This window comes from Nelumbo nucifera, chromosome 8 (assembly GCF_055504915.1).
Source record: "Nelumbo nucifera cultivar China Antique chromosome 8, China Antique-T2T, whole genome shotgun sequence".
NCBI lineage: Eukaryota > Viridiplantae > Streptophyta > Magnoliopsida > Proteales > Nelumbonaceae > Nelumbo > Nelumbo nucifera.
In genome coordinates, this window is record NC_142656.1 from 10,883,564 (window position 1) to 10,907,326 (window position 23,763).

The window sequence follows — 23,763 nt, forward strand, 5'->3', positions numbered from 1 at the left end:
ATCACGCTGAACCTGGAAAAAACCATGGAGTGGAAGAGAGGGAAGTCCGTTGGCAGGGGAAGCTTTGCCACCGTAAATTTGGTAATACCTAGAAGTGATAACAGTCTGTTGGTTCAGGTTACTCAATTGATGGTAGTGAAATCCTTGTGCTTTCCAAGTCTTCCTCATTAAAGTAGAGAAAGAGATTTGGCCCATCTTACTGTTGAGAATGGGAAATTGGAATTTGATGTTTGACGTTACACAAGATCAACTCTTTGAGGTCTTCATTTCCTCCTCTGTTCTTCTCTAGATGGAAGCAGCGAAATTAAGGTTGCTAATTTTGGGCTGGCGAAGAAGACAGGACTAGGAAAAAAGAGCAAGAGAACAAAAGGTGGGGCATTTGGATTAAGAGGTACTCTGCTTTACATGTTGCCAGAATCCATCGCCTGCAATGAACACGAGGCACCAGCTAGGGGTGATCATTTCAGCCCGACCCGAAAATTTCGGGCTTGGGCATGGGTTTTGTGTTCAAGCCCAGCTCGGGCCTAGGCCCACATCAAGCCCACAAATTTTAGGGCCGGGATTGGGCTTAATACTTCAGGCTTGACCCAGCCCGACCCGGACCACATATATTTAAACTTACACATTTTGTGTATAATGTATACACGTTATTTTACATTAGATTATATATTCTATATATAAATATTATAACATGACATGTATAATTTATATTATATGTAATATTTTATATTATATAATGTATAAAATAAGTTTATATGCATGTTATGTCATTTAATATAAAAATATTATAGATATGTAATGTTTTATATATGAAAGGCATTGGCCCAAAATCAGGCCCTGCTTGGCTCAGGCTCGTGTAGGCCTGGGCTAGGGCTTATGTTTTAGGCCCGGAACCCCGGGCCGGCCTGGGCCCTTATCATAAGTGCAGCCCGCCTGGCTCGGCCCATGATCATCCCAAGTGCCAGCCGACATATGTGTTCTTGGTTGTGCTATGTCAGAGATAGTAATGGGTAAGCCGGTGTGGAAGTGTGGGGCTAACACCAACATTAGTGCCCTATGTTTTGGATTGGTTTCAGTGAAGAACTACCAAATATTCCAAGGATTCTTACACAGATTTCGAGTTGAAGGTGGTGGGAACATGAAAATTGGGGTTCTGGGCGAGTTTTCGAAGCTAACAACCACCCCCCGTTAGCTATGCATGCATTGAGGGGGGAATTTGTGTAGAAGGACAGGTGGTGGACTTCCATTGTGTGGGGAGCCTAGTCGTGGGGTGCAGATTTGAACTCCAAAGGTATAGTATGGGGAAGAGTAGGAGGTTACAATAGGCCAACAACCTTGGATTAGAAACCATAGTAATGGGCTAACAACCTCGGATGGTAGAAGACAATGAGATTTTGAGTTGAACAGTGTTCTCCCAACTCCTAGTAGCAGTGGCTGCAATTCTGTTTACCGATGATAGAAGACGATGAGATTTCAAGCTAAACAGCATTCCCCTCCCTCTGTCTATGAATGCCCCTTTCATTCTTATCTTTTTTTTTTTGGTTTTTCTTTTCTTTATTTAAGGTCAATCGTCGTTACTGCTGCAACTTCTAACAGTAGCCTTGAAGATGGAAGAATGAGGGAGAAAGGAAGAAAGGGAAAAGGGATAAGGGTTTTAGACAAAGTGTGATGGAATAAGGGTATTTTAGGAATTTTAAAATAATTACCACTCACATGATGTCACATGTGAACAAAGTGTAATGGAAAATTGACGGCAATGGAGGTTTTAGACAATTGTCAAAAAACTTAAGGATACTTTAAGACAATAGCTAAACTGTAAGGGTGATGTTAGTCAATTAGCTAAACAGTAGGTGTAATTTAAGGAAATTACCCTAACTTTTATTATTTATTTATAAGTTTAAAGGTTAACACATTTAACCCAAAATTTGAACTATTTATTATTAATTTTTATATTCATTTTTTGCTAGTTCTAAATTATGTATTTCATTTTCATTACTAGTAAAAATAATTCTTTTTTATTACACTTATTTTAAATTTGATTAATAAAATTGTCATAAATGTGTCTAATTTTTTCTATTTTTTGTAATTTTTTATATTTATTTTATTTTAAAAGTTTTATTACCTAACTATAACTTTATAGGTTGATCAATTTGATTCAGATGGTTGAATTGCTTAGCCACCACTTGGATAAAGAATGGTTTTGTTTTTGAATCAGTTTTAAAATATATGGGTTTATATTGTTAAAAATATTGACATAGATCTAGTTAGTAGCATTTATTAGTGAAAAATAACTTAAAAATATTGGATTTAATAAGAGAAAATGAGATTTAATACCTTATGTATAAGACTTAATGAGAAGGGATTAAATGAGATGGAAAGTAATAATTGAAGTAACGTTTTCAACCATTACAATTAGAGATGGATTAAATACACAAATATTATCATTATACTAGCCATTAAATCTAGCATTAAAGCTATAATAAAATGACTTTTATACCCTTCCTCAAACAAAGAAGTAGAGGATAATTTTAGTCCAAAAAAAGTTTCACACTACATCCACCACTTGGATAAGGAAAGGTTTTGTTTTTGAATTAATTTTAAAATATATGGGTTTATATTGTTAAAAATATTGACATAGATCTAATTAGTAGCATTTATTAGTGAAAAACAACTTGAAAATATAGGATTTAATAAGAGAAAATGAGATTTAATACTTTAAGTATAAGATTTAATGGGAGGGGATTAAATGAGGTGGAAAGTAATAATTGAATTTACATTTTCAACCCTTACACACACAAATATGACCATCATAGTAGCCATTAAAGCTATAATAAAATGACTTTTATACCCTTTATCAAACAAATAAATAGAGGATAATTTTAGTCCAAAAAAATGTCACACTGCATCCACACACACACACACACACACACACACACACACCAGGTCGTTTGATTTTGGTTGATTTACAAATAGCCAAAGCGAAATTGATCCAACCTAATCGGGTTAGGAAATTGTTGAATCAAAGCTGACTGGAAAATACTAGACAACCAACTAACTAAGTTCAAGTTGGTCAGGTTGGTTGGTTTCATCAATTTGATAAATAACCCTAGCTGAAATTAATTATTGTTATTTTTGTATTATAAAAAAATTATTAAAAATAGTATATAAAATATAAAAGAAAATCTATGATGCAGGAAAGATATGATATTGGAAGAGTTTTGATCAATCAAAATCCACCCATGAATTTTGATAAATAACACTTGATTGGCTATCACATTTACCAGTTGATTGACCAAAAAAATTTGTATTATTTAGCTTTCTTAACAAATCCCATACTATCATGACGAATTGTTTTCTTTGTATTGATGGCAAGTTGCAATAAATTTGTGCACAAAAAATGGTCTTAAAAGTATTAGCCATACCATACACAGGTAAGTGCTGCTGGGCCGGCCTCACAAAACCTAGGCCCAAGCCCGAAATTTCTAGGCTGGGTCGGGCTGGGTTGAAAATGATCGCCCGTAGAAACTAGAAACAGAAAAGCAGGGGCCAGGGAGAGACCAAGAGAGTTCGGAGGGGTTCCTTATTGCCGTTGACCGAACCGGAGAACACCATTGCCACCACCATTGATAACAGCCACCGCCGCTGACGGTAGCCGCCGACATCGAGTTTTATTTTTCTCCCATTATTCTCCTTTATTTTCTTCTTCTTTTCTTCATCGCTCCTGAACCAGTCGCCACTTTCATTTTCCCATTTCTCATTTTGCTCCTGCACTTCCTACTCTCAGTGAACATTTGCTCTGTCACGGAACCGGCGACCTTCTTCACATCACATTCGTTCTATTGCTGTCTGCGGTTTGCAGACCTTCATTACCACCCTTAACCTCCTCTGGTCAGCCCCGTCTGGCAACAATTGTTTTTTTTTTTTGCTATTGACCTTGTATCCTATTGCTCAACCCACTAACAGCTTCGGCGGTGGCCCCCAAAGTGCTAACCGCAGCTCTCTTCCAGTGCTGCATACCCCTCATCGACGTTCCCCTATTCGGTTACAAGGAACCTTGAAAACACTACTCCATAAGCCAGCAGCCAAGGACGTCATCAGCCTCCAGGGAGCTACTCATCGAGACCTGGCAGCCTTCTGAGCCAGCGTGGGCGACATACCCATATATCGCTAACCCAGGTTTAGAACTTTGGATTCCCCATTTGATATTCTGCATTTTTTTTTCCATTTCCATTTTATTTTATTTTCTGTAGTTGTTTTTTTGACATGAACTCGACAACAGTAGGCTAGCCCCTGTTTAATTTAATGGTAATCGATGAAATGAATTATGCTTCGAGATTATACTTCTTCAGTCATCTCCCTCTCAATGGAAGACAAAGATGCAGTATCTTCACCAACACCACTATCGTCGTCAGAAGAAGAAACAGTGGACCCCTTGACACCATCCAATGGCGGGGGTTGCTCAGAGCATGTGATGAGCGAGGTTCACTTGGGATGCCCTCCTCATTTCTCTGGACCCCACATCTCCCACTTCACCTTTCCTCTTCCACCAGGTAAGTATTCTCAACTGTCAAACTCCTTTCTTCATCATTTATATTAAATTACAGACTTCCTTACTTGTTTATTCAAGGATGTTAACTGCTATGTTATGCTTTCAATCTTCAAAAGAAATCCAATGTGATAAAAGCTACTGGGAATTTGATTAGAATAGTTTGCAGGTGAACCAACTCTAGCAACTTATAATCGTTAGTCATATCAATCAAATTTTCAAACTGGAAGGGGGCACATTAAACTTATTATTGTAGTAAAATGTGTTGCACTCAGCTTAGTGTTCAAGCAGTCCAGCATCCATAAGATAGAGTGTACTGCATATGACATGCTTTGTCTAGCCCTTTGTAGAAGACGTCCGGGAACAATTAAGTACTAGAAGATGTCTGGGAACACTTAAGTACTATGAAGCGGTAGCAGACAGTTTATCTGCCCAAACAACTCCTACAGACACCTCCGGGTGTGTATGGTTGTATATTTGCTGGATATAAAGGTTGGACTGAAAATCCTAGATAGAATTTTATTGATTATTAGTTTATTAGATTGAATGGTATGCTCTCTGGATTTTGTATTCGTGAGGTTGGTTGGAGCTTAAATGCTTGTTATTTGATGAACCGCTTTATGCTTTAAGAATTGCTCCCAAATTAGAATAAGTTGCTTATAATCAACTCCATGTAGGAAATTAATTTCTGAGATATATAATTTCAACTTTAATTGATTTGGACTTGGAGGCACATAATATGCTTCTTGAAGGTAGTAAAAGCTTCCCACAAAGTGCAAGGGATTACCAGCAGTTCTATCCCTGTGATTCAACCTGGATACTTGATTCTTGCCTCAGGGATTGTCTAGAATGGGGTTTCCCAGGGACGGGCTGTAATGTGTAAAAGATGAGTTTTTAATTCTTTATTTATTTATTTTTTTGTAGTGTGACTTCTTGTATGGTGATCTGAGTTGTACATTCTGGCCTACTTCTCACGTTTTTTGAGCAGTATGGTGGTTTCTTAATGAAATATACTCTTAATTATAAAAAAATGTATGTTTCCATGACAAATACACCTCAAATTAAATGCCCTGGAAAATTTGAAGTCCTCTATTTGGAAGAAATTTCAAATTTAGCTGACCTTTCTTTCAAATTTAGTAGATCATCCTCTAATATATAGAGGGGAAACTTTAACAGCAGTTACAAGTATTTCTATACAATTATCTTTAATAGGAAATTGGTCCAGTATTGGGAATAGGGGTAATCACCATAGAATTTAATTAGAGTTAATATTTGCACCAATTCATTTAAAACTTTCGACTTTGAGTTTCATGCTATTCTTGGTTGTTGTCTAGGTTGGTGATCAAGTCATAATGGTGTATGTTATTACCAACACAGTTAGTACTATCTGAGAGTTTGTAGTATTACCATTAATAAAACTTTAAATTACTTTAATGATCTAGGACCTGATGCTAGGGGGGGCAGGTCTGCTGATCTTGTCAAATGTGAAGGAGCTTCAACATGCCAAATGTTTAGTTTAGATGAGGATGGAGACCTTGTTTTAAATCGACGAAGCAGTAAGTTCCCATAAAATCTGTAAAATCTTAGATTGCTCTATTTTCTGTATAAAGTTTTGTTCAACGTTTTCTTGTTTGGATAAATGGCAATTGTAGCTTGTGAAAAATGTTCTATTAGCAATTATGCAGTCTTAAGCTTTGTTGATGTAAAATGGCTTCTATTTTTCTTTGGCACCAATCAAAACACATTTTCTGCACATCATTCACAACATGCATATTGTATCTCTTCATGATATTTATGTCATTTATTAAATTGCCAAATCACCGTTCTTCACTCTCCTGCTTGCAACAATATCTTTACCATATATGCGGTTGATATTTAGATCATTTGAGGATCTACCAATTATTGACTAGAAAAAGGGTAGATTTTTTTTTGCTAAGGTGTCCCTTGGCTAATAGCTTCAGTAAATGATCTTTTTCACATATATTTGTTTTAGTTACATATGGTTAATTATCAGGAAACTACACTAAACACAGATGGTGTGAAAGAATGAAGAAAAATCATTTAAAAGATTTGGGTGAAATCCTTGTCCCAAATATATGGGGTCGGCTACATGAATCCTGTTTCTCAATTCTGTTCTATTCAGTGCCATATCCATCATAAAATTATGAGTGGTTAGATCATTTCTTATTAGTTCCAGTATTCCACCCAAGTCCATTTCAGTCTGCTCCTAGCTTTTCTAGCCCCGTCAACTTGTAATAGATCATTTTTCCTAGTAGGTGCTGTAATGATATATGCACATGACCAAACCATCTCAGTCTACTTTCTCTCATTTTATCACCTATTGGAGCTATTCCTAGGTTCCTTTGTATGACTTCATTTTTTGACCCTATCCTTTGTAGTTTTACTATTCAATACTCATCCATTTAAGTGTAGACATTTCTGCCATACTATTTTTTGGACATGTTTCTTAATGGGCCAACACTTTGCTCCATACAACATAACTGGCCTTACAACTGTTTTATAGAATTTTTCTTTTCGTAAAGTGGTATTTTCCTATCACATAAGACTTTGGGTTCACCCCTCTGTTTTGCTCAGTCTGCTCTAATTCCATGAGTGGCATCCTCCTCAATTTCCCCTTTGTTATGAATTGTTGAACCAAAGTAATGGAAGAGGTTACATTGAATTATCTCTTGGTCTCCAATGTATCTTGGTTTGCACTTCTATTTTCATTGCATAAATTCTCTTTTAATCCTATTTATTACAAAACCTCTTGTTTTTATTGTACTTGTCCATAATCCTAATTTTGCATTTAATCCTTCATTAGTTTCATCAATTAATACTATGTCATCAACAAACATCAAGCACCTTGGGACCTCCTTTGGAATATATTTCATGAATTCATCTATGGCTATGCAAATAAATAAGGTAAAATGCTGGTCTTTGGTGAAGACCCATTCTAATTGTAAAATCTAATGTCTCTCCCACAGGTGTTCTACTGTTGATTTTTTTTTTTGCATCCTCATACATATCCTTGATTATCTCTGCATACGTATTTGGGAGTTGGGACTCCTTTCTTTTCTAGAACCCATCATATTACCTCTCTAGGGACTCTATCTATCATATGCTCTCTTTAAATCACAAAATCATATGAATATCTCTCTTCTTCTTTCTAAACGTTTCTATCAATTGTCTTGATGGAAACATAGCTTCCATGTTGATCTCCCTGGCATAAACCCAAATGGTTTTCTAATATACTTGTTACATGCATCTTTTGGTTAATTTGATCCTTCAGTAATAAATTCTAAATGTTTTCATCATAAGGTTCTTTTGGCTGTTTTATTGTGCATTTTTATAAATTCCATGCTTGGTAAAAGTGATTTATTTATTCAATTTTTCTGGGCATAAAAGTGAGGGTTTGGAACTGCTTATTTCTATTACTCTTGTTACAGCAGCTTCTGATATTGGTTATGATGCTCTGTTCAGTCTTCTCTTTGTAAACTCAGTGTCTGGGTCTGTCCTATTTAAAGTAAAAGATGTCCTATCAGTTAAAGGGGTGAATCATAGTATTACCAAGATTTAACTTATCAAATATGAGTTTCAGATGTTCAATATAATCCTCGCTCACCATTTCTCTTGCATTGGAGATTTGGAACACCTAACCTAGGCATGTTACTCATGTTCTCCTTTAATGAAAAGCCTTCTCTCTCTCTGGTGAGTGGGCTGGAAGGTTTTCAATATGGCTCCCATTCTGGTTAATTGGCTTGATTGCCTGTTTCTTAAACTGCAGTGGTTATGCATGGAATATCACTACTTCCTAACTGAGTTGTATATCCATTTTGAAGATTACATTTTTTAGACAGGATCGTAAAGGTATAATTTTTCTCTGTTCTTTCCCCAGAAACATCCAGTAATAGTTGTGGAGTAACCATCCAGCATAATATAACATCATCAATTCCAGATGTTGGATTGCAGGTAAAACATAGCTTCTTGTGATGCTTTATGTTTCATTTATCTGCCATCACTTATCTGTTGCTTCTTCAATTTTTAGGTATGGAGAGCCGAATTGGTGTTGGCTGATTTTGTATTGCATAGGATGTTTGCTTCATCCAATTTTGATGGAATTGTTTCTCTAGAACTTGGTGCTGGAACAGGTAGGTACCTTGATCACTGGTGCCAACATAATTTGGTGTGCTACTTTCTTCCTGGAACTAGGTTTAAAAGTTCTAGAAGACTGGAACCTAGACTAAATGGTAGGAATCTTCCATGATATGACTGAGTTTGTTGTGAATTAAGAACCAATGAAATCAGGCTTACTTGAGTTTGGCTTTTAGTAAATTGAGAACATTGTGAATTATGACAAAAGTTGTTGAAAGTTTGTGGTTTCAAAAACTTTCTATAATTCTTCGGAAAAAAATAGACTGGTAAAAGAAAGAGCCTTTTTAGGAGTTTTTTTTTTTGAGAAAAAAGGGTAACATTCATTTCAAAAGAAAGGGAAGGATGTACACAAGCAGATATACAAATCAATCAGATCCCCCAAACATTTACAAAGGCATAGAGCTTCCACTATACAAAAATTTCTTCCCACCCCAGCTTTATCCAGGCCGCCTGTACGAAAAGATCTCTCTCTCTCTCTCTCTCTCTCTCTCCCTCTCCCTCTTTCTCTCTCCCCCACCCACCCAGCATTCAGATGATAATTATGGTCTCTTTTTTAGTTATGGCCTGTATAACTTACAAGAAACAAGTTCTACCTTTCTTCTTTTTTAGTTTCTTGCAGAAACACTATAAGACATTATCAACTGTAGATTGGTACCAGTTGGTGGCAGCCAAGAGGGCTTAATGTTTTTTCTTTATCATGTCAAATTCGATCATGTTGCAAGTTTCAACCCACTGCCCCTGTCATGTGAAAATAAAGCTCTTCTTTTTCCCTGGATTTCTTATTTAGTTTCAAATATCTAAAACTTCAATAACTTGTGTTATTGGGAAGTATCCATTACAAGATTCTATACGGAGCTCATGGGGGTTGTGCATTGTAAGAAGTGACCAATACAGAGGGTTCTCTATTTGATAAATGATCTGATTGGTCATGCCATTCCTCCACATGGTTGTGATAGAATGGGTTGCCTGTTGAATATCTAGCTTATATACTTCGAAACATCTTTCAAATGTCATACTCCTAGGAGTCTGGACGGACAGTTATCTACTACCTAGGTGATCCATTTACAAAACCTTTTTAAAATTAAACAATTAAAATATCTTTCTCAATTTTTATTGTAACTCAGATGAACTCACCTCAGCCATAATCCCATTATTTGTGGTCAGATTTACAAAATTTGTCTTGCCATTGTGCTCTATCAAGATCAAGAACCATGATTTCTGTTTTGGCTTGTGTCAAATTATAAGTCTTCAAATCATTCTTGAAGGGATGAGAGATCCATCCCATGGACGCCCAAAGATTGCGGAATAAGGGGCGAATTTCAAAAAATTTTTCTCTCCCTTCAACTGGGAATTGCATTCCCTATTTAGAAAATCATATTTTCAAGGATCATTCTTGAACCTTAAACTGAATCAGATCTGAACCAAAAGGAGTAGGAGAGAATTATACCTTATCTCCCAACAAAGGTGTTCACGCCCAAAGAAGGATCCAAAAACTGCTCCCACTGAAGATGGCGCAGTGCAGGATGGAGCAGAATCAGCAGTGTTCTTCTCCAAGAACTCTGTCCTTCGCAAGAATCAGCAGGATGGTACGTGAGCACAACTTCCTTTCAATCCTTTCTTAAAGAACTGATGTCAAGATCCAATCTTGACTTCTCCCACAACTGGAGATCGAACTGGCAAACAGGGCGGCAAGAATAGGGAGGCGGCAAGAGAGTATTCGCAGGGTGCAGAATTCTCTCTTCTTGATTTCATCACTAAAGAAAATCTGATGATCTGTCTCTTAGGCTGCCGCCCCCTTCTTTTGTTAATCTAAAAGATCAGCTCCTAATCTAATTAGGAGCAGCTTATCCAAATCATATTTGGATAAGACTTCTCTTTAGGTGATAGGGATAAACCCTTATCTTATCTGCAGATTAGATTAGCTTTCTCCTAATCTCATTAGGAGGTTTCTAAATCTGAATCACATTCAGATATGGACTCTCTGAGTGGATAGGGTCTTGACCCTATCCTATCTACTAATCCATCTCAGAATTGGCCCCTTTAATTAACTAAATGAATAGCCCAGTTCGAAATGGGCTTTAGGCCCATTAAGCTTATGTGCTCACTTAACTTTCCTAACTGCTGCCCAGTTGGGCTTCCTTGTATGGCGTGGGACCCAAGCATTGATCTACACATCAGCCACATGGGTTCAGCCCAGCCTTTGTTACAAGGCCTGGCCGAATACACTGTTAAAGACAGTGCACCCCTTGAAACCCAATGGGCTCTATGGGCCCAACACTTACCCTGAGTGGTCCTTGGGCCAAGCCACCTTGTAACACCCAGGGACTGTGGGCAGATGCAAGATTAGCCCATCAGGTATTATCCTCAATGGTCTTACACTCAACCTCTCAGCCCATAATGATCACACACTGCCCGACAAGAGAGGACCTCTCCCTCGGCTGCAAGGAACAGTGTCGCACTCTCCACTTATATGGATCCCGGGAATTAAAACCTTTTTGCAAACATTTGAAAAACCATAATATATATATATACTTTTATGTCTCATATAAAATATACTTTGCAAAACAAATCTCAACGGTTGAAATCGGCTGCTGGCAGTCTTGGTTTCCATCAGTGAGAGTGCATCCCCGATCATTACCTTTGTCCGACAAAGGGGCTGATCCTGTCACTATGATCACCCACTCAGATGAATTCTCGGACTGTCCCAACATACTCAGGTTTTGACCCCCGCTAAGGATCTCACTGATTGGTACATCAAAGACAGCCTAATCCGACACCTAGTGCAGTATCATAATCGAGTCTAGGGGTCGGGTGTAACTTTCCAGTTTTGCCCATCAATCTCCAAGGTCCAGGGCAATACTGAAAATCTGGTCCAGTTCATAGATTCAATTAATCCTACACTGTGTGTGCTTAGGGTCTCACCCTGGCAGCTGAGATAGGCCACCCCAACCGACTTGGTGGCACCACAGTGTCAGCCTTGTCAGGATAGGTCTCCCCAGACCGACCCACTAGCTGTGAACATTCTAAACTAACACGAGTCTCATTAAGTGTCCAGTTTAAGGGTATTACACAGAAACATACCAAGGGAACATGAATCAAATATGCACTTTTATTCATTTACAATAAACTCATAAAGTACATCATTCTAATTGAAGCTAAGGGCATACAAAACTGTCTAACAATTCTTTACCACATCTATAAAAAAAAATCATTCTTTACCACATCATGTCATGTTTTCTTTTGTCTTCCTCTTGCTCTATTACAGTCTTCTACTTGCACAAATCCTCAATTTTTATTGCTTTTATGTTTTATTGTTTTCTCAAAAAGATAGAAAGAAATAAAAGGCCAGGAGAAGAACAATTAATCTAAAAAAATCTTTGACAGTCAGCTATTTTCATGGTTATTGCACAATCTCTTCTGAACTGGAACAACTTGTTGGAGACAATATGAATTTCAACCCACTCAAGATGTAGACCCTAGTTCTACATTTTATCTTTTATCATATAGAGCAGATACTCCACTTAAACTCACACAGATTAAAGTGAACCTCTTATTAATACAATGCGCGATGCATGTGCCTGCCCCACTTGTGTTTCTAAGGCCAAATTGAAGTATAATACTTGTGTGACAGGATTTTATTTCATTGACTTTTCCAGGTTTGGTTGGTATACTACTTTCTCATGTTGCTAAGACCATCTTCCTAACAGGTACAATGTTATTAGAATCTATGAACTGAATATTGCCTCTGTTCCACTTTAGATGCTATTTTAAATTATCTTAGGATTTATAAATAGAATATTTGGATTGAAATGGATGCATAGAATATTATGCATCTGCTAATATGTTCTGTAGATTCAATAGAGACAAGGGAAATAGACCTCCATATACAGATTAATGATCACATCAAAATATACATCAAGTAGTGCAACTCTAATCTTTCTGTTATTCAGGCAGTGGTTTTTCTCCAAGGACTTTTTCGCTCATATATACCTTTTTAAAATGTCCATCTTTATTGCTAAGGTAAAACATATTGTAACTTATTTTTTACATCCTATTTGTTGTTGGTCCTTCTAACTTCATATCCTGATTGTTTCTGACAATTATCTTGTGGTTCATGAGGCATATTAGGTTTAAGAATTTAATACTTCTAAATTAGATCATCATTCTTTTTCTAAACTATCTGCTAGACAAGTTCAATCTCACATAATATTTTTGCAGATGTTGGCGGTGAAATCCTTGATAACTGTGCTATCAACGTCCATCTCAACTCCAGGATGTTTAATAATCTTACAACTTCAGTTTATGTACGTGAACTTGACTGGAAGAAGTCATGGCCTCCTACGGTGCGATTAAATGACTTTCCATTTCAGGACAGGTGAAATATTTGATTCAAAGTGGTTTAATCTGATTTATTCATAAAAAAATGTGGTTTAATCTGATAACCTGATTATATTTATCTTTCACCTTTCTCATTCTTTTTGGAGATATTTAACAATTAGATTTATTTTTTTCATCCAGGTATAGATATTTTTGGACCCCATCAGAAGTGGAGGAAGCCGAGGGAGCTTCATTACTCTTGGCTGCTGATGTAATTTACAGTGATGACCTTACTGATGCATTATTCAATACTTTAGAGGGATTGATGTCACAAGGTTGTGAAAAGGTACTAATCAACTATGTAGGACTTCCTTGCCGGTAATTTACATGGAAGAAAAAGTCATGCTAGATATTGGATAAATTTGTTTTCCCTGCCTCTTGAGTTTATACATGTTTTTGAATGTGAGACATTGAACTATTCTCTGATGGGCTCACCAAGAAGATCTTGCATTTAAAAGGAAATTAAGCTGAGCAAATGAGAGTAAAAGAAGCTGTTAATATATTTTTCTTTTTCATTAGTGAACTGGGTTTTCTTTTCTATCTTTTATCACATTGGTATACTTGGATGGCTAAGATGATCAAATAACTTATAATTTCTACTTGCATTGTAGATCATAACTGGATTTCATGTGCATGATAGATAGCCACAGGCAGAGAGGGGGCAGCCTTCTCTGGTTCCTGGATCTTGTTGAAAAGTATATTGTGGACATGTTTTCTGGTTGTTGGATCCATATACAAGTTTTCTAAACAATTTGATTTTGGTTTAAGGTTTTATACTTGGCATTGGAAAAGCGCTACAATTTCAGTCTCAATGATCTTGATGTTGTCGCAAATGGTTATGCACATTTCCGAAGTTATCTGAGGGAGGAGGGAGGTATGCCTATGTAGCTTTGCTGAACAAGAGATACTTATTCCCATGTAATTGCTCTTCCTGCATTCTACTTATAGCATGCTTTTCTTTTCAATTTTAATGCAGAATATGGGAGGCTTGAAGACGCAAGATTGCCATGTTTTGTGGGCAAGTGCATTGATCTTGTGGAGATCCCACAATATGTAAGAGAATATGACCGGGGAAATGATGTAGAGCTCTGGCAGATCAAATATGTCACTTCCAGACGACCCAACTGAGAAATCTAAGATATGTAATTTATGAGTGGTTGTTATTATTGTTTCCATTCTCTTGAATGAACCATTCTATTAAATGTTAAAAGCTTACAATTAGCCCTTATGTAATCCAAAAATACTTATGTTTCCTAATGATGCAATGCCATCGCTAATGCTAATTGTTTGCTTGTTCGTTTACTACTCAAGTCATTCAGATCCACACCCAAAACAGAGGCCGTAAATTTGGAGGACATGTGGGCATTGAAAACCAGCCCGATGGTCTTCTGTCCCCACTCCAGATATATACTGTAACAGAGATCCTCCTCTGTGCTCTGTTGTATATGCCAGAAACAGATAAGATCAACCAGATGAACTGATTATCAGGCGTGCTGGGTGCATCCGGATTGGCCTTTTTCTGGGCAACGACCTTGCCACTCTCCCCTGGCGTAAGCCTGTCCAGCATTGGAGATGGTACACCGTTTTTGTCGGTGGATGAATCAGGAGATGAGACTTCTACACTTTGATTTTTCTTTTTTGAGTGGGGCCTTTGGGTCAAGGATTCCATGACTCCCATGTCTCCATCCATTCCACCACCAGATCACCTGGTCCTGGTGGGGTCTTTGGGTACATAAACGTTTTGTTTAATGAAATCTTCATGTATGCAGGATCAACAGAGGCCAGAGGATGACCTAACAACAAATCCAAACGCTAATGAACTCGTAAACCAAAAGCAACAACTGCCGAAACTCTCAGACTCACGGCACATAACATCTTTTCCGTAGATTACAACTTACAAGCTGTTAAGCCACGACCCTTCACATGGCACAGCCCATTTACAAGGAGGTCCTCACTCTTCACAGTTCATATTCCATTCTTGGTCGGCCGCCCCAAAAAAGCTACTTTTAGAGTTTGTTGATCAACAAGGAAGAAAAGAATAAACAAATGATTTAAATAAAGTCTGGACTCTGGAGTCTGGACCACCCCAAATGCACCAATAAACAGAAAGGTTGAACATTTGCTGGGACCCGCCTCCCATTTCCTTTTTCCTTTTTTATGTATGCTTCACTCCCGTTCTGTCCGTAACTTTTTAATATACGATCAACTCTATAAAAATATATAGATCTCTTGGAAATGGGTCTCTCACCTAGTCTTTTGATTACTTGCTTAACACTGTACAGTCAATAAGATTATATCAATTGGACCCACCATTCCACCAAGAACAAGAAGCTCTCGGTCCGTCGACCGCTTATTACTGTAATTAGCTTATAACTACGATACTACGAGTTATATCTAAACTTTCTCCTTCACTGCTTGACAAAGCTACTGAAAGGTGAAAGGCTGAAAGCTACCACTTAACAGCCAGTTCAGGCGTTAACTACCTGCCTGCCTTCTTTTCCGTTCTTGGTTTTCATTTTTCTTTTATTTCTCCGTTGAATTCTAACATTTGTGGCCTGTGGCTGTTCGATCTCTGCTTCTGCAGTCACAGAGGAGAAAAATATAAGAAACTTTACGAGTGGCTTTCGATTCAAGTCCCAATTTTGATCATCTGATGCCTCATCATTTGGGTTGATTGCCAAAACCCATCACCAATTCTCATCTTTCTTCTTCCTCAAACTCAAACTGTAAATGCAGCAAGCTCACTTACCTTTGTTCTTCCTCTTGAAAATTTAATTTATCCATTCCCCTCCACCTCCATCGCAAAACCCAGAAGCAAAATTGACTCTTTTTTCTTCTTAATTCTAAAATTCTCCGCCGTTGAGACCAGAAGATACAGAACCAATTATGGGTTGCACGCAATCAAAGATCGAGAGTGAAGAAGCTGTGGTGCGTTGCAAAGAACGGAAGCGATTCATGAGAGAAGCCGTATCAACGCGCGGCGCTTTCGCTGCCGCCCACGTTAACTACTACATGTCCCTGAAGAGCACCGGAGGTGCCCTCAGTGAGTACGCTCAATACGAAGCCCAAGACCATCGCTCCTCCCAGCCTCTCACTCAACACCCTATCGAAACCCTCCCACCACCTCCTCCTCTCCCCAATTTTCCCCCACCCCCTCTTCAACGTGCAGTCACCATGCCTGAATTCTCCATTCCCAGGGTCGACCCCAGACCGACCGACACAATCCAAGAAGAAGACGAAGCTGATATGGAAGACGAGAGCAACCTTATCCGCCGTGGCAGCCGTGGTGCTGCTAGAACTGCCGAAACGGCAGACCCACCACGTCTGCCGTCGCCACCCCCGCCCCCACCGCCAACTAGCACTCCACCGCTTGACAACCCTGTGCCACCTCCACCGGAGCACAGCGATACCACCTGGGACTACTTCTTTTCGGCCCATACTCTCAGACCATCTTTAAGTGAAGCAGAGGAGATCAAACCTGAAAATAAGGAAGATGACGGCGAAGAACATGATAGCGAATCTAATTTTAAGGAAAATTTTGTTGCTGATGGTGATGTTGGGAATAAGGTGGAGCCTCGGATGCAGGAGAAAGTAGATGACCCTCCGGTGAAGCTTATGAAGAAACCAAAGCAAGTGGTTCATTTACATTCGCCATCCATGGAGGCTAAGAGAATAGGCAAAGTGCCGAATGCCAATTTTTCGCAGATACTGTCTGACATTGATGATCATTTCCTCAAGGCGTCTGAGAGTGCCCAGGAAGTGTCTAAGATGCTGGAAGCCAATAGGTTGCATTACCATTCTAATTTTGCTGATAATCGAGGTATCCTTCATTTACGTCGTTCTTTTTCTTTTCCATAATAACTACATTGAAGTTCCTGGAAAAAAAAAAAAGCAAACTACATTAAAATCGTATTCATTGGTTGATCTTCCTAGACCCAAGATTTTGAGTTCTGAATGCTATACAATCTAGCTGTGTTTTTGGGATCACTCGTAGTTAAATCCTAAAGACTCTGACCTTAAATCATACATGGATGAATCAATTGATTTCTGGTATTTCCTCTACTGGTACTGTGATGATTATGAAGAGAATATCAATTGCAGGGAACTGGAATAATAGGAATGCAAAACATTTTTTAAAATTGAAAAAGCAGAGACTTGCAATAAGGGTCCATTTGGTTTGTAGTTGGAGTTGGAATCAAAATCCCTTGGAATTGGAATTGGAATGGTCTATTCCCATAGTCTGTTTGATTCAGGCAGGAATCAGAATCAGAATTGGAATAAGCTGGAATGGAATTTCATTCCCAAGGGAGGGGGAGGGAATGGCCATTTCCTCAAATGGGAGAATGCCATTCCAGCAGGAATGGGAATGACATTCTGATTCTGCCCAACCAAATAGTTGGAATCAGAATGATCCATTCCAATTCCAATTCCAGACCCATACTCCCACAAGCCAAACGAGCTCTAACTTGTAGTTCAGAAAAATTTTGTTCTATTTCATGTTTTAATGGACTGATGCTCTAGTACTAAATCTGCATTATAGCAGCAGATGGAATTACTTATCCAAAAAGAAAGAATAGAAGAGTAAAAACACTAAGCAAAACAAAAACTTTGCCAACTTAACAAGCTCTTTTATATCCATTTAGTTGGAACTGTGAAACAAACTTCAACCCTCTTATTTTGGCTTTTGGGTACTGAAAAATTGGTATTATCTCATATTATAAAGCAGTCCCACTCCCATGTGCATGGCTTACATGTTTTATTTTAATGTGATTCGATTACAATGTACATTGGAAAATAATGGTGTTACCAAAATAGATATTAAAATAGAAAATGAGTTGCTCAACCTTCACGGGCCCTTGTTCAACTCTCAAATAGTGTTTCAGTCTCATATTATTCAATTTGTTTTCCATTTAGTGATAGAGAAGCTGTTGGTTTTCATCTTGACTTGTAACTACCATGCTACTGTTTGTAGGCCTTATTAACCATTCTGCAAAGGTTATGCGTGTTATTACATGGAATAGGTCCTTCAAAAGCTTGGCTAATGTTGATGATGAGACAGATGAATTAGATTCAGAAGTGAATGAAACTCATGCAGCTGTGTTGGACAAGTTGCTAGCATGGGAGAAGAAGCTTTATGATGAAGTAAAGGTGAGGTTGTCTCTTAATATAAAATGCGAATCATTTGGGTACCTAGAATACTAGTTTTCAAATATCTTGAAGTAGTTTGGTATATATGGTTGTTAATCTCAGGATAATCCAACTATATAACAGACCAGACATTGGCCTTAGTTTTTGACAATTCTTGTGTCATTTAGTCAAGGGGCATTACCTCGAATCTTGGGTTTGATGGATATGGACAGGGAAGTCACAATCCACAATTCCCATACATGCAAATATAATATTTTCAGAGCATTTACTTGTCTTCATATTTTTTGCTGCATATAATGGAAAAATGAACATCTCTTTATGCATCTTACTTTATATTATATTTATTGGAAGAAACATTATACTATGTAATAGTTTTCTCCACATTTTGTATATTGTGACATACATTACATGCATGTATACATCCATCATCCATGTGTAATCCTCTAGTCCACATCAGCCCTATACCCACATTGTTTTGAAATTGTTGCAAGGTCTTTTGAGGGGAGAGGAACATGGGGAGTCCTTTTGGACACCAAACTCATTTGTCAAGTGGAAGATTCCTAGGTCATTTAGGGACCTTCATAAATGTGCATTAGATAGGCCATGGAACTAGTATCTAATGCACATTTATGAAGGTTCAAGAGTTTGGTGTAATATGGTGAAACAATGCAGGATAGAATGTTAAAATGTTTAATGTAATATAAATTGTCCAGTAAGGACATTATAGAGGCTTTTAAAATTCCATCAGAAAAAAGAAAAAGAAGGTTAAGGAAGCTTCACGTGTTTGTTGGTTTCAAATCTTGAATGGTGCCGAAAGATTATACACAGAGATGGTCAACTCCATGTTTTGAAGTCCTCCATGATTTAGCAATTTGCATGTTCAGCTCATTGCACAAGTCTGTACATTTGTCCTACTTCAGCAAAAGATCCAGGAACAAATGTTGACTCAGAAATTTGAGGAAAAAAATGAAAGACATATTACAACTCCTGAATCCACTTAAATTCTCATAATGATGACTTCAAGTTCAAATGCCATAATATACTCCTAAACTAATTGTTTGTGGAATTCCTTTTCACCTGTCAACATTGGAAACATAAAGAACCATTATCTGCTGTTGGTCCTGGCCATCCAGGGTGTTGGGAGGGGTAGACTGCATATGGATCTAGCCTTAGGCATTTTTTTTGAACAAAGTGAATTCTCTCAGACTAGAAAGCTAACAAAGTGGATACATTAAAAATGAAAGTTAACAAAATTTTCATTATTAGACTTGGTTACAAAATGTTCGATGTAAGATGGCTATAGCAATGCAATATTTTGCAATTTAAGGGAATACATTTCAAGAAATGCAAAGAAAAAAAAAGAAGCCAAAAACAAGATGAGTGAATCGGATTTAGGGTTTTGGCTAAATTTGACAATTTAGGTAATAGGTGCTGTCAAACTTTTGGTTAGGTCATTTGGGCTAGTGGTGGCATGTTTTCTTTTTGGTGGGATGAGTCGGTTTTATGGTGGGAATTTTGCCTTTCTTTTTATTTTGTTTAGGGGTTTTGCCATTGGGTGTCTGGGGGTATCTTGGTCCTTTTGCTTTTCACCTTCCTTTGCTTTGTTTCCCTTTTCTCCTTTCTTCCTTGATAATTTTTTGTCATCTATAGGAATAAAAAAGAAATGATAGGGTAGTTAGAGGGATTGGGATTTATGGGGTTTAAGAGAACTTAGGTGGTGTTTGGAACCATAGTATTGCATTATTGTTTTGCTTTGTTTCCCTTTTCTCCTTTCTTCCTTGTTAATTTTTTGTCATCTATAGGAATCAAAAAGAAATGATAGGGTAGTTAGAGGGGTTGGGATTTATGGGGTTTAAGAGAACTTAGGTGGTGTTTGGAACCATAGTATTGCATTATTGTTTTGACTCCACATAAGCGCCACATAGGTGATTTGACTTTAATGTATGGAAAAATATTTGGTTGGCAGATTCAACTTCAAACAGCAGCAGCACTTTTTACATTGGTTATGTCCATCGGGATGTTGGGGGAAATCTCAAAAAGACATTTCTATTATTTGGGGTTGTTTCCACTTCGGTTGTTCCATGTGGTGCCTAATGATGCCTACATGTTTGAAACTATAATAAACCATTGTGCAGTGTGTTTTGTGCCAAAAACATCTAAATTTTCTGATTTTCAATGCCATGATTTTAATTTCAAATGTTGAGACTTAAAACACCATTGTGTAAGATGAATGCTCAGGAAATGTGTCCATGTTCTTTGTATAGAAGATCGAGATCCCCTTTAATCATGGAATGTTCATGCAAAACTGCACAAGAGGCTGACATAATATTTCATGTGGTCCTTCCCATCAACATTTAGCCATTTCAGGAGTGGATAAGGAGTTCTTAGAAATTGTGCAATTTCTGATACATAAATTGCAGATCTTGTCTTTAGATCTGCTGATGATTTATTTATTTATAATGTCCTGACTCTTGCTGTGGTTGGAGTCATCCTGGACAGGCAGGTGAAATCATGAAACTTGAGTATCAGAGAAAAGTTACTTTGCTAAATAAACAGAAGAAGCGTGGTACAAATCCTGAAGCATTGGAGAAAACAAAGGCTGCAGTTAGTCATTTGCATACAAGGTACATAGTTGACATGCAATCCTTGGATTCAACTGTTGCAGAAATAGAACGTTTACGCGATGAACAACTATACCCAAAACTTGTTGCTCTTGTTGATGGGTAAGTTCCTGTTCTCTAACAATTAAAGAAAAACTGGGTGAATTTTTACTTGTACCTTAGGTAGCAAGTTGATGTATAGTTCTCAGAATGGTTCATTTCTGTAAAGTGATGTCTGCTTGCAGTGCTTACCAAAAAAAACTGTCTTCTTGGGGCATGCATCTAGATCCTGTTTTCCGCTTTTCTTTTCTGGAAGATTGTTTCTTGGTGCATTTTCTCATAGTTTTTAACATTTTTCCTTCCCTTTTCTTCTTTTAAATATATTTTATTTACTGTACTGAAGTGTCTCAAGGATCCCTGCCTTTTTTGTGTAAATTTGATTTCAGTGGCAGGGGGGCCATAACCCAATGATTTTCCCAGCTATCAGGGTCTTGGGAGGGGTAGACCAGATATGGGCCTAACCTTTGAATTGTTTCTGCACAAAGTGGCTTGTTTCAGACTGAAACCTGCATTTTCACAATAATTTCAGTGGAAGCTCCCCCCAAAATTGCATTGGAGTGTGGTTTGCTTTTTGGTTATGATCTATGTTCAATCATATTATTTAGTTTTGTTTTGTTAGAGAAAAGAATTATGAACCTATCGATATATTGAGCCAATGGGAGTACGCAGCCTTGGGTTCAGTAGGTTGAGTTTCACTCTCCTTGTGGACATCTAGTACTAGTTGACAACATTGACTAATCACTGACCATAATATCCTTGCTGGCCCCCATATCGTCAAATGTTCTAAGTGGTAACTTTACATCTATGACTTTGTTCTGAACCCTTGGTCTTCAAGTTTTCTGTTATGTACTTGTTTTGTAACTCGCTATTTGTTTAAATATGTTAGTAGGATCTCCTCATTGGGGCCTTTTTTTCAAGGATTCAACTCCCTGTGTACAATGATTTGTTTTCTTGGGGATCTTTTTTCCATATTTCTGCTATGCTAAAGCAAAACCAAACGTCTATTACTTGAATATTCAGTTCCGGGGCTATTTGCATTGACCAAACACATGGAAGGATACAACTGTCCAAATTAATTATTCAGGCTCTTTTTGTCTATAAAATAGGTGGAAATTTTTTCAATCTGTAAATTCTCAGTTTAATTTCTGCATATTTTATGGCAAAAACTCTGTTTCCCACCTCTTTTACATGGAATAAATTCAATCTTAAAGGAGAACCTGAAAATGCACATGAAGAACTGCTAAGAGGATTCTGGTATTAAAATTCTGTTGTGTATGAAGTATAACTATAGGGAAATGAAGTAAGAAATTATAATTATTCTGATTACTTTATTGTGACCCGCATATGATATTGCAAGAATGATTGTGATTTCTTCTGGTGCATATTGTCAATGAGTTGTGTGATTACAAGTTCCAAAGGGGCCAAAACTAACACTGATCTGTGTGGGTTGTAGGATGGCCCAAATGTGGGAAGCAATGCATGTAAATCATGCTAGACAGATGAGACTTGCTGTAGACCTCAAAGACATCGACATCTCCCAAGAAACCAAGGAGACAAGCAGGCAACACTATGAACGTACAAGGCAACTGTTTCATGTTGTCCAAGAATGGCAAGCCCAACTCCAGAAGGTCATAACCCATCAGAAGGAGTACATTCAAGCTCTCAGTAGCTGGTTGAAACTGAATCTGATCCCCATCGAGAGTAGCTTGAAGGAGAAGGTGTCATGTCCACCTAAGGTCCCTTGCACCCCCATCCAGCCCCTCTTGCAAGCGTGGGGTGAGCAACTTGGGAAACTTCCAGATGGTGTTGCCAGATCAGCAGTAGGTACATTTGCAGCTAGCATCGAGGCAATTATGGTTCAGCAGATGGATGAGATGAAACTGAAGGAGAAATGGGAGGAGACCAGTAAGGAGCTTGAACGCAGGGAGAAGCATTTGATGGAAGCACGTCAGAAGTACATGGAGCGAAGGACGCCACCTGATGAGATGGACCCAGATAATGCTGACAGGGATCCTTTTGAAGACAAGCAGTTTATTGTTGATAGCCTAAGGAAAAGGTTGGAAGAGGAGAAAGAAGAGCACCAGAAGAACTATAGGCAAGTGAGGGAAAAGTCATTGGTTAACCTCAAGATTCACTTGCCTGAGCTCTGCCGGGCCATGTCAGATTTCTCTCGTGATTGTTCCATGCTATACAAGGAATTGAAGTCCATTTCAATCTCAGCATCCCACTGAGAGCTTGTCTTGAGAATATTGTAAGCCATGTATAAGTATAGCTAGCATATCTGCAAATTCATATTGTGCGACTTCCTGCTTTTTTCTTGCAGTCTGTCAGGGGTCATACAGAAGCCATTTACTTTGTACATGCCATTGTTTCCCAAGTTTCCAGTTCAGAACATCCAAGGCACTCATCAATAAACATCAACAGTACTTTGTTGTTTTTGTGGTAAAACAAACAGTTGTTGAAGAGAAACTTGTTAAAGCTTCATGTGCATGACATGTTAGCATGCCTGTGGGGGTAAAATGGTAATGGTAGTCAAAATTCTTTTAATTAAAAAGACAAACAAGGGACTGAGTGAGTGGGGTAACGTGTTATGTGCAGAAAACCCCAGACAGTCCAATCAAGTCTAAATTGTATGTCATGGAGAGGTTTCTTCTGTAATGGTGCAACACCGCTTGGTCCTGGAGAGTAGTCAGACAGAACTTCAGAATAACTTGTGCACCCTCCCTTCCCTGTTCCCCAAAGAGATAATAAGAAGCGCCTTAAATGGTAGAACTAGGCAATATTTTTATTCCAGAAGATGATAGAAGAGGGATCCCATCGGCCCCTTCTCTTGGGAATTGTTCCAAGTCTGGGACATTGGAGCAAATTTTTTATATT

General features: G+C 38.0%; 2 protein-coding genes across 5 annotated transcripts; both read left to right on the plus strand.

Annotated features, from left to right (window-relative positions):
- Positions 1–3,561: 3,561 nt before the first annotated feature.
- LOC104592229 (Putative methyltransferase family protein) lies at positions 3,562–14,382 on the plus strand. 4 transcript variants are annotated; one of them, XM_010251456.3, is made up of 10 exons: positions 3,562–4,176; positions 4,350–4,550; positions 5,989–6,102; positions 8,445–8,518; positions 8,595–8,697; positions 12,358–12,408; positions 12,920–13,076; positions 13,220–13,364; positions 13,847–13,952; positions 14,055–14,382. In XM_010251456.3, exons 2-10 carry the CDS (start codon positions 4,364–4,366, stop codon positions 14,204–14,206), a joined length of 1,089 nt encoding a protein of 362 aa, XP_010249758.1. In that variant the 5' UTR covers positions 3,562–4,176; positions 4,350–4,363; the 3' UTR covers positions 14,207–14,382. The 4 variants fall into 4 exon arrangements, with proteins under 4 accessions (XP_010249758.1, XP_010249757.1, XP_010249761.1 ...); XM_010251455.3 differs by having other exon boundaries at positions 4,037–4,176; positions 4,280–4,550; XM_010251459.3 differs by lacking the exon at positions 5,989–6,102 and having other exon boundaries at positions 4,037–4,176; positions 4,280–4,550.
- Positions 14,383–15,484: 1,102 nt separating this feature from the next.
- Positions 15,485–23,338, plus strand: LOC104592230 (protein ALTERED PHOSPHATE STARVATION RESPONSE 1-like). Its single transcript, XM_010251460.3, has 4 exons — positions 15,485–16,898; positions 18,051–18,226; positions 20,726–20,949; positions 22,340–23,338. Exons 1-4 carry the CDS (start codon positions 15,965–15,967, stop codon positions 23,115–23,117), a joined length of 2,112 nt encoding a protein of 703 aa, XP_010249762.1. The 5' UTR covers positions 15,485–15,964; the 3' UTR covers positions 23,118–23,338.
- The last annotated feature ends 425 nt before the right edge of the window (positions 23,339–23,763 follow it).

Coding starts and splice junctions, on each gene's coding strand:
- LOC104592229 (XM_010251455.3), top strand. CDS start 4,325: ATGCTTCGAGATTATACTTCTTCAGTCATCTCCCTCTCAATGGAAGAC. Junction 8,519..8,594: donor TTCCAGATGTTGGATTGCAG/GTAAAACATAGC, acceptor TTCAATTTTTAG/GTATGGAGAGCCGAATTGGT. Junction 13,953..14,054: donor TTATCTGAGGGAGGAGGGAG/GTATGCCTATGT, acceptor ATTTTAATGCAG/AATATGGGAGGCTTGAAGAC.
- LOC104592230 (XM_010251460.3), top strand. CDS start 15,965: ATGGGTTGCACGCAATCAAAGATCGAGAGTGAAGAAGCTGTGGTGCGT. Junction 18,227..20,725: donor AGCTTTATGATGAAGTAAAG/GTGAGGTTGTCT, acceptor CATCCTGGACAG/GCAGGTGAAATCATGAAACT. Junction 20,950..22,339: donor CTTGTTGCTCTTGTTGATGG/GTAAGTTCCTGT, acceptor TGTGGGTTGTAG/GATGGCCCAAATGTGGGAAG.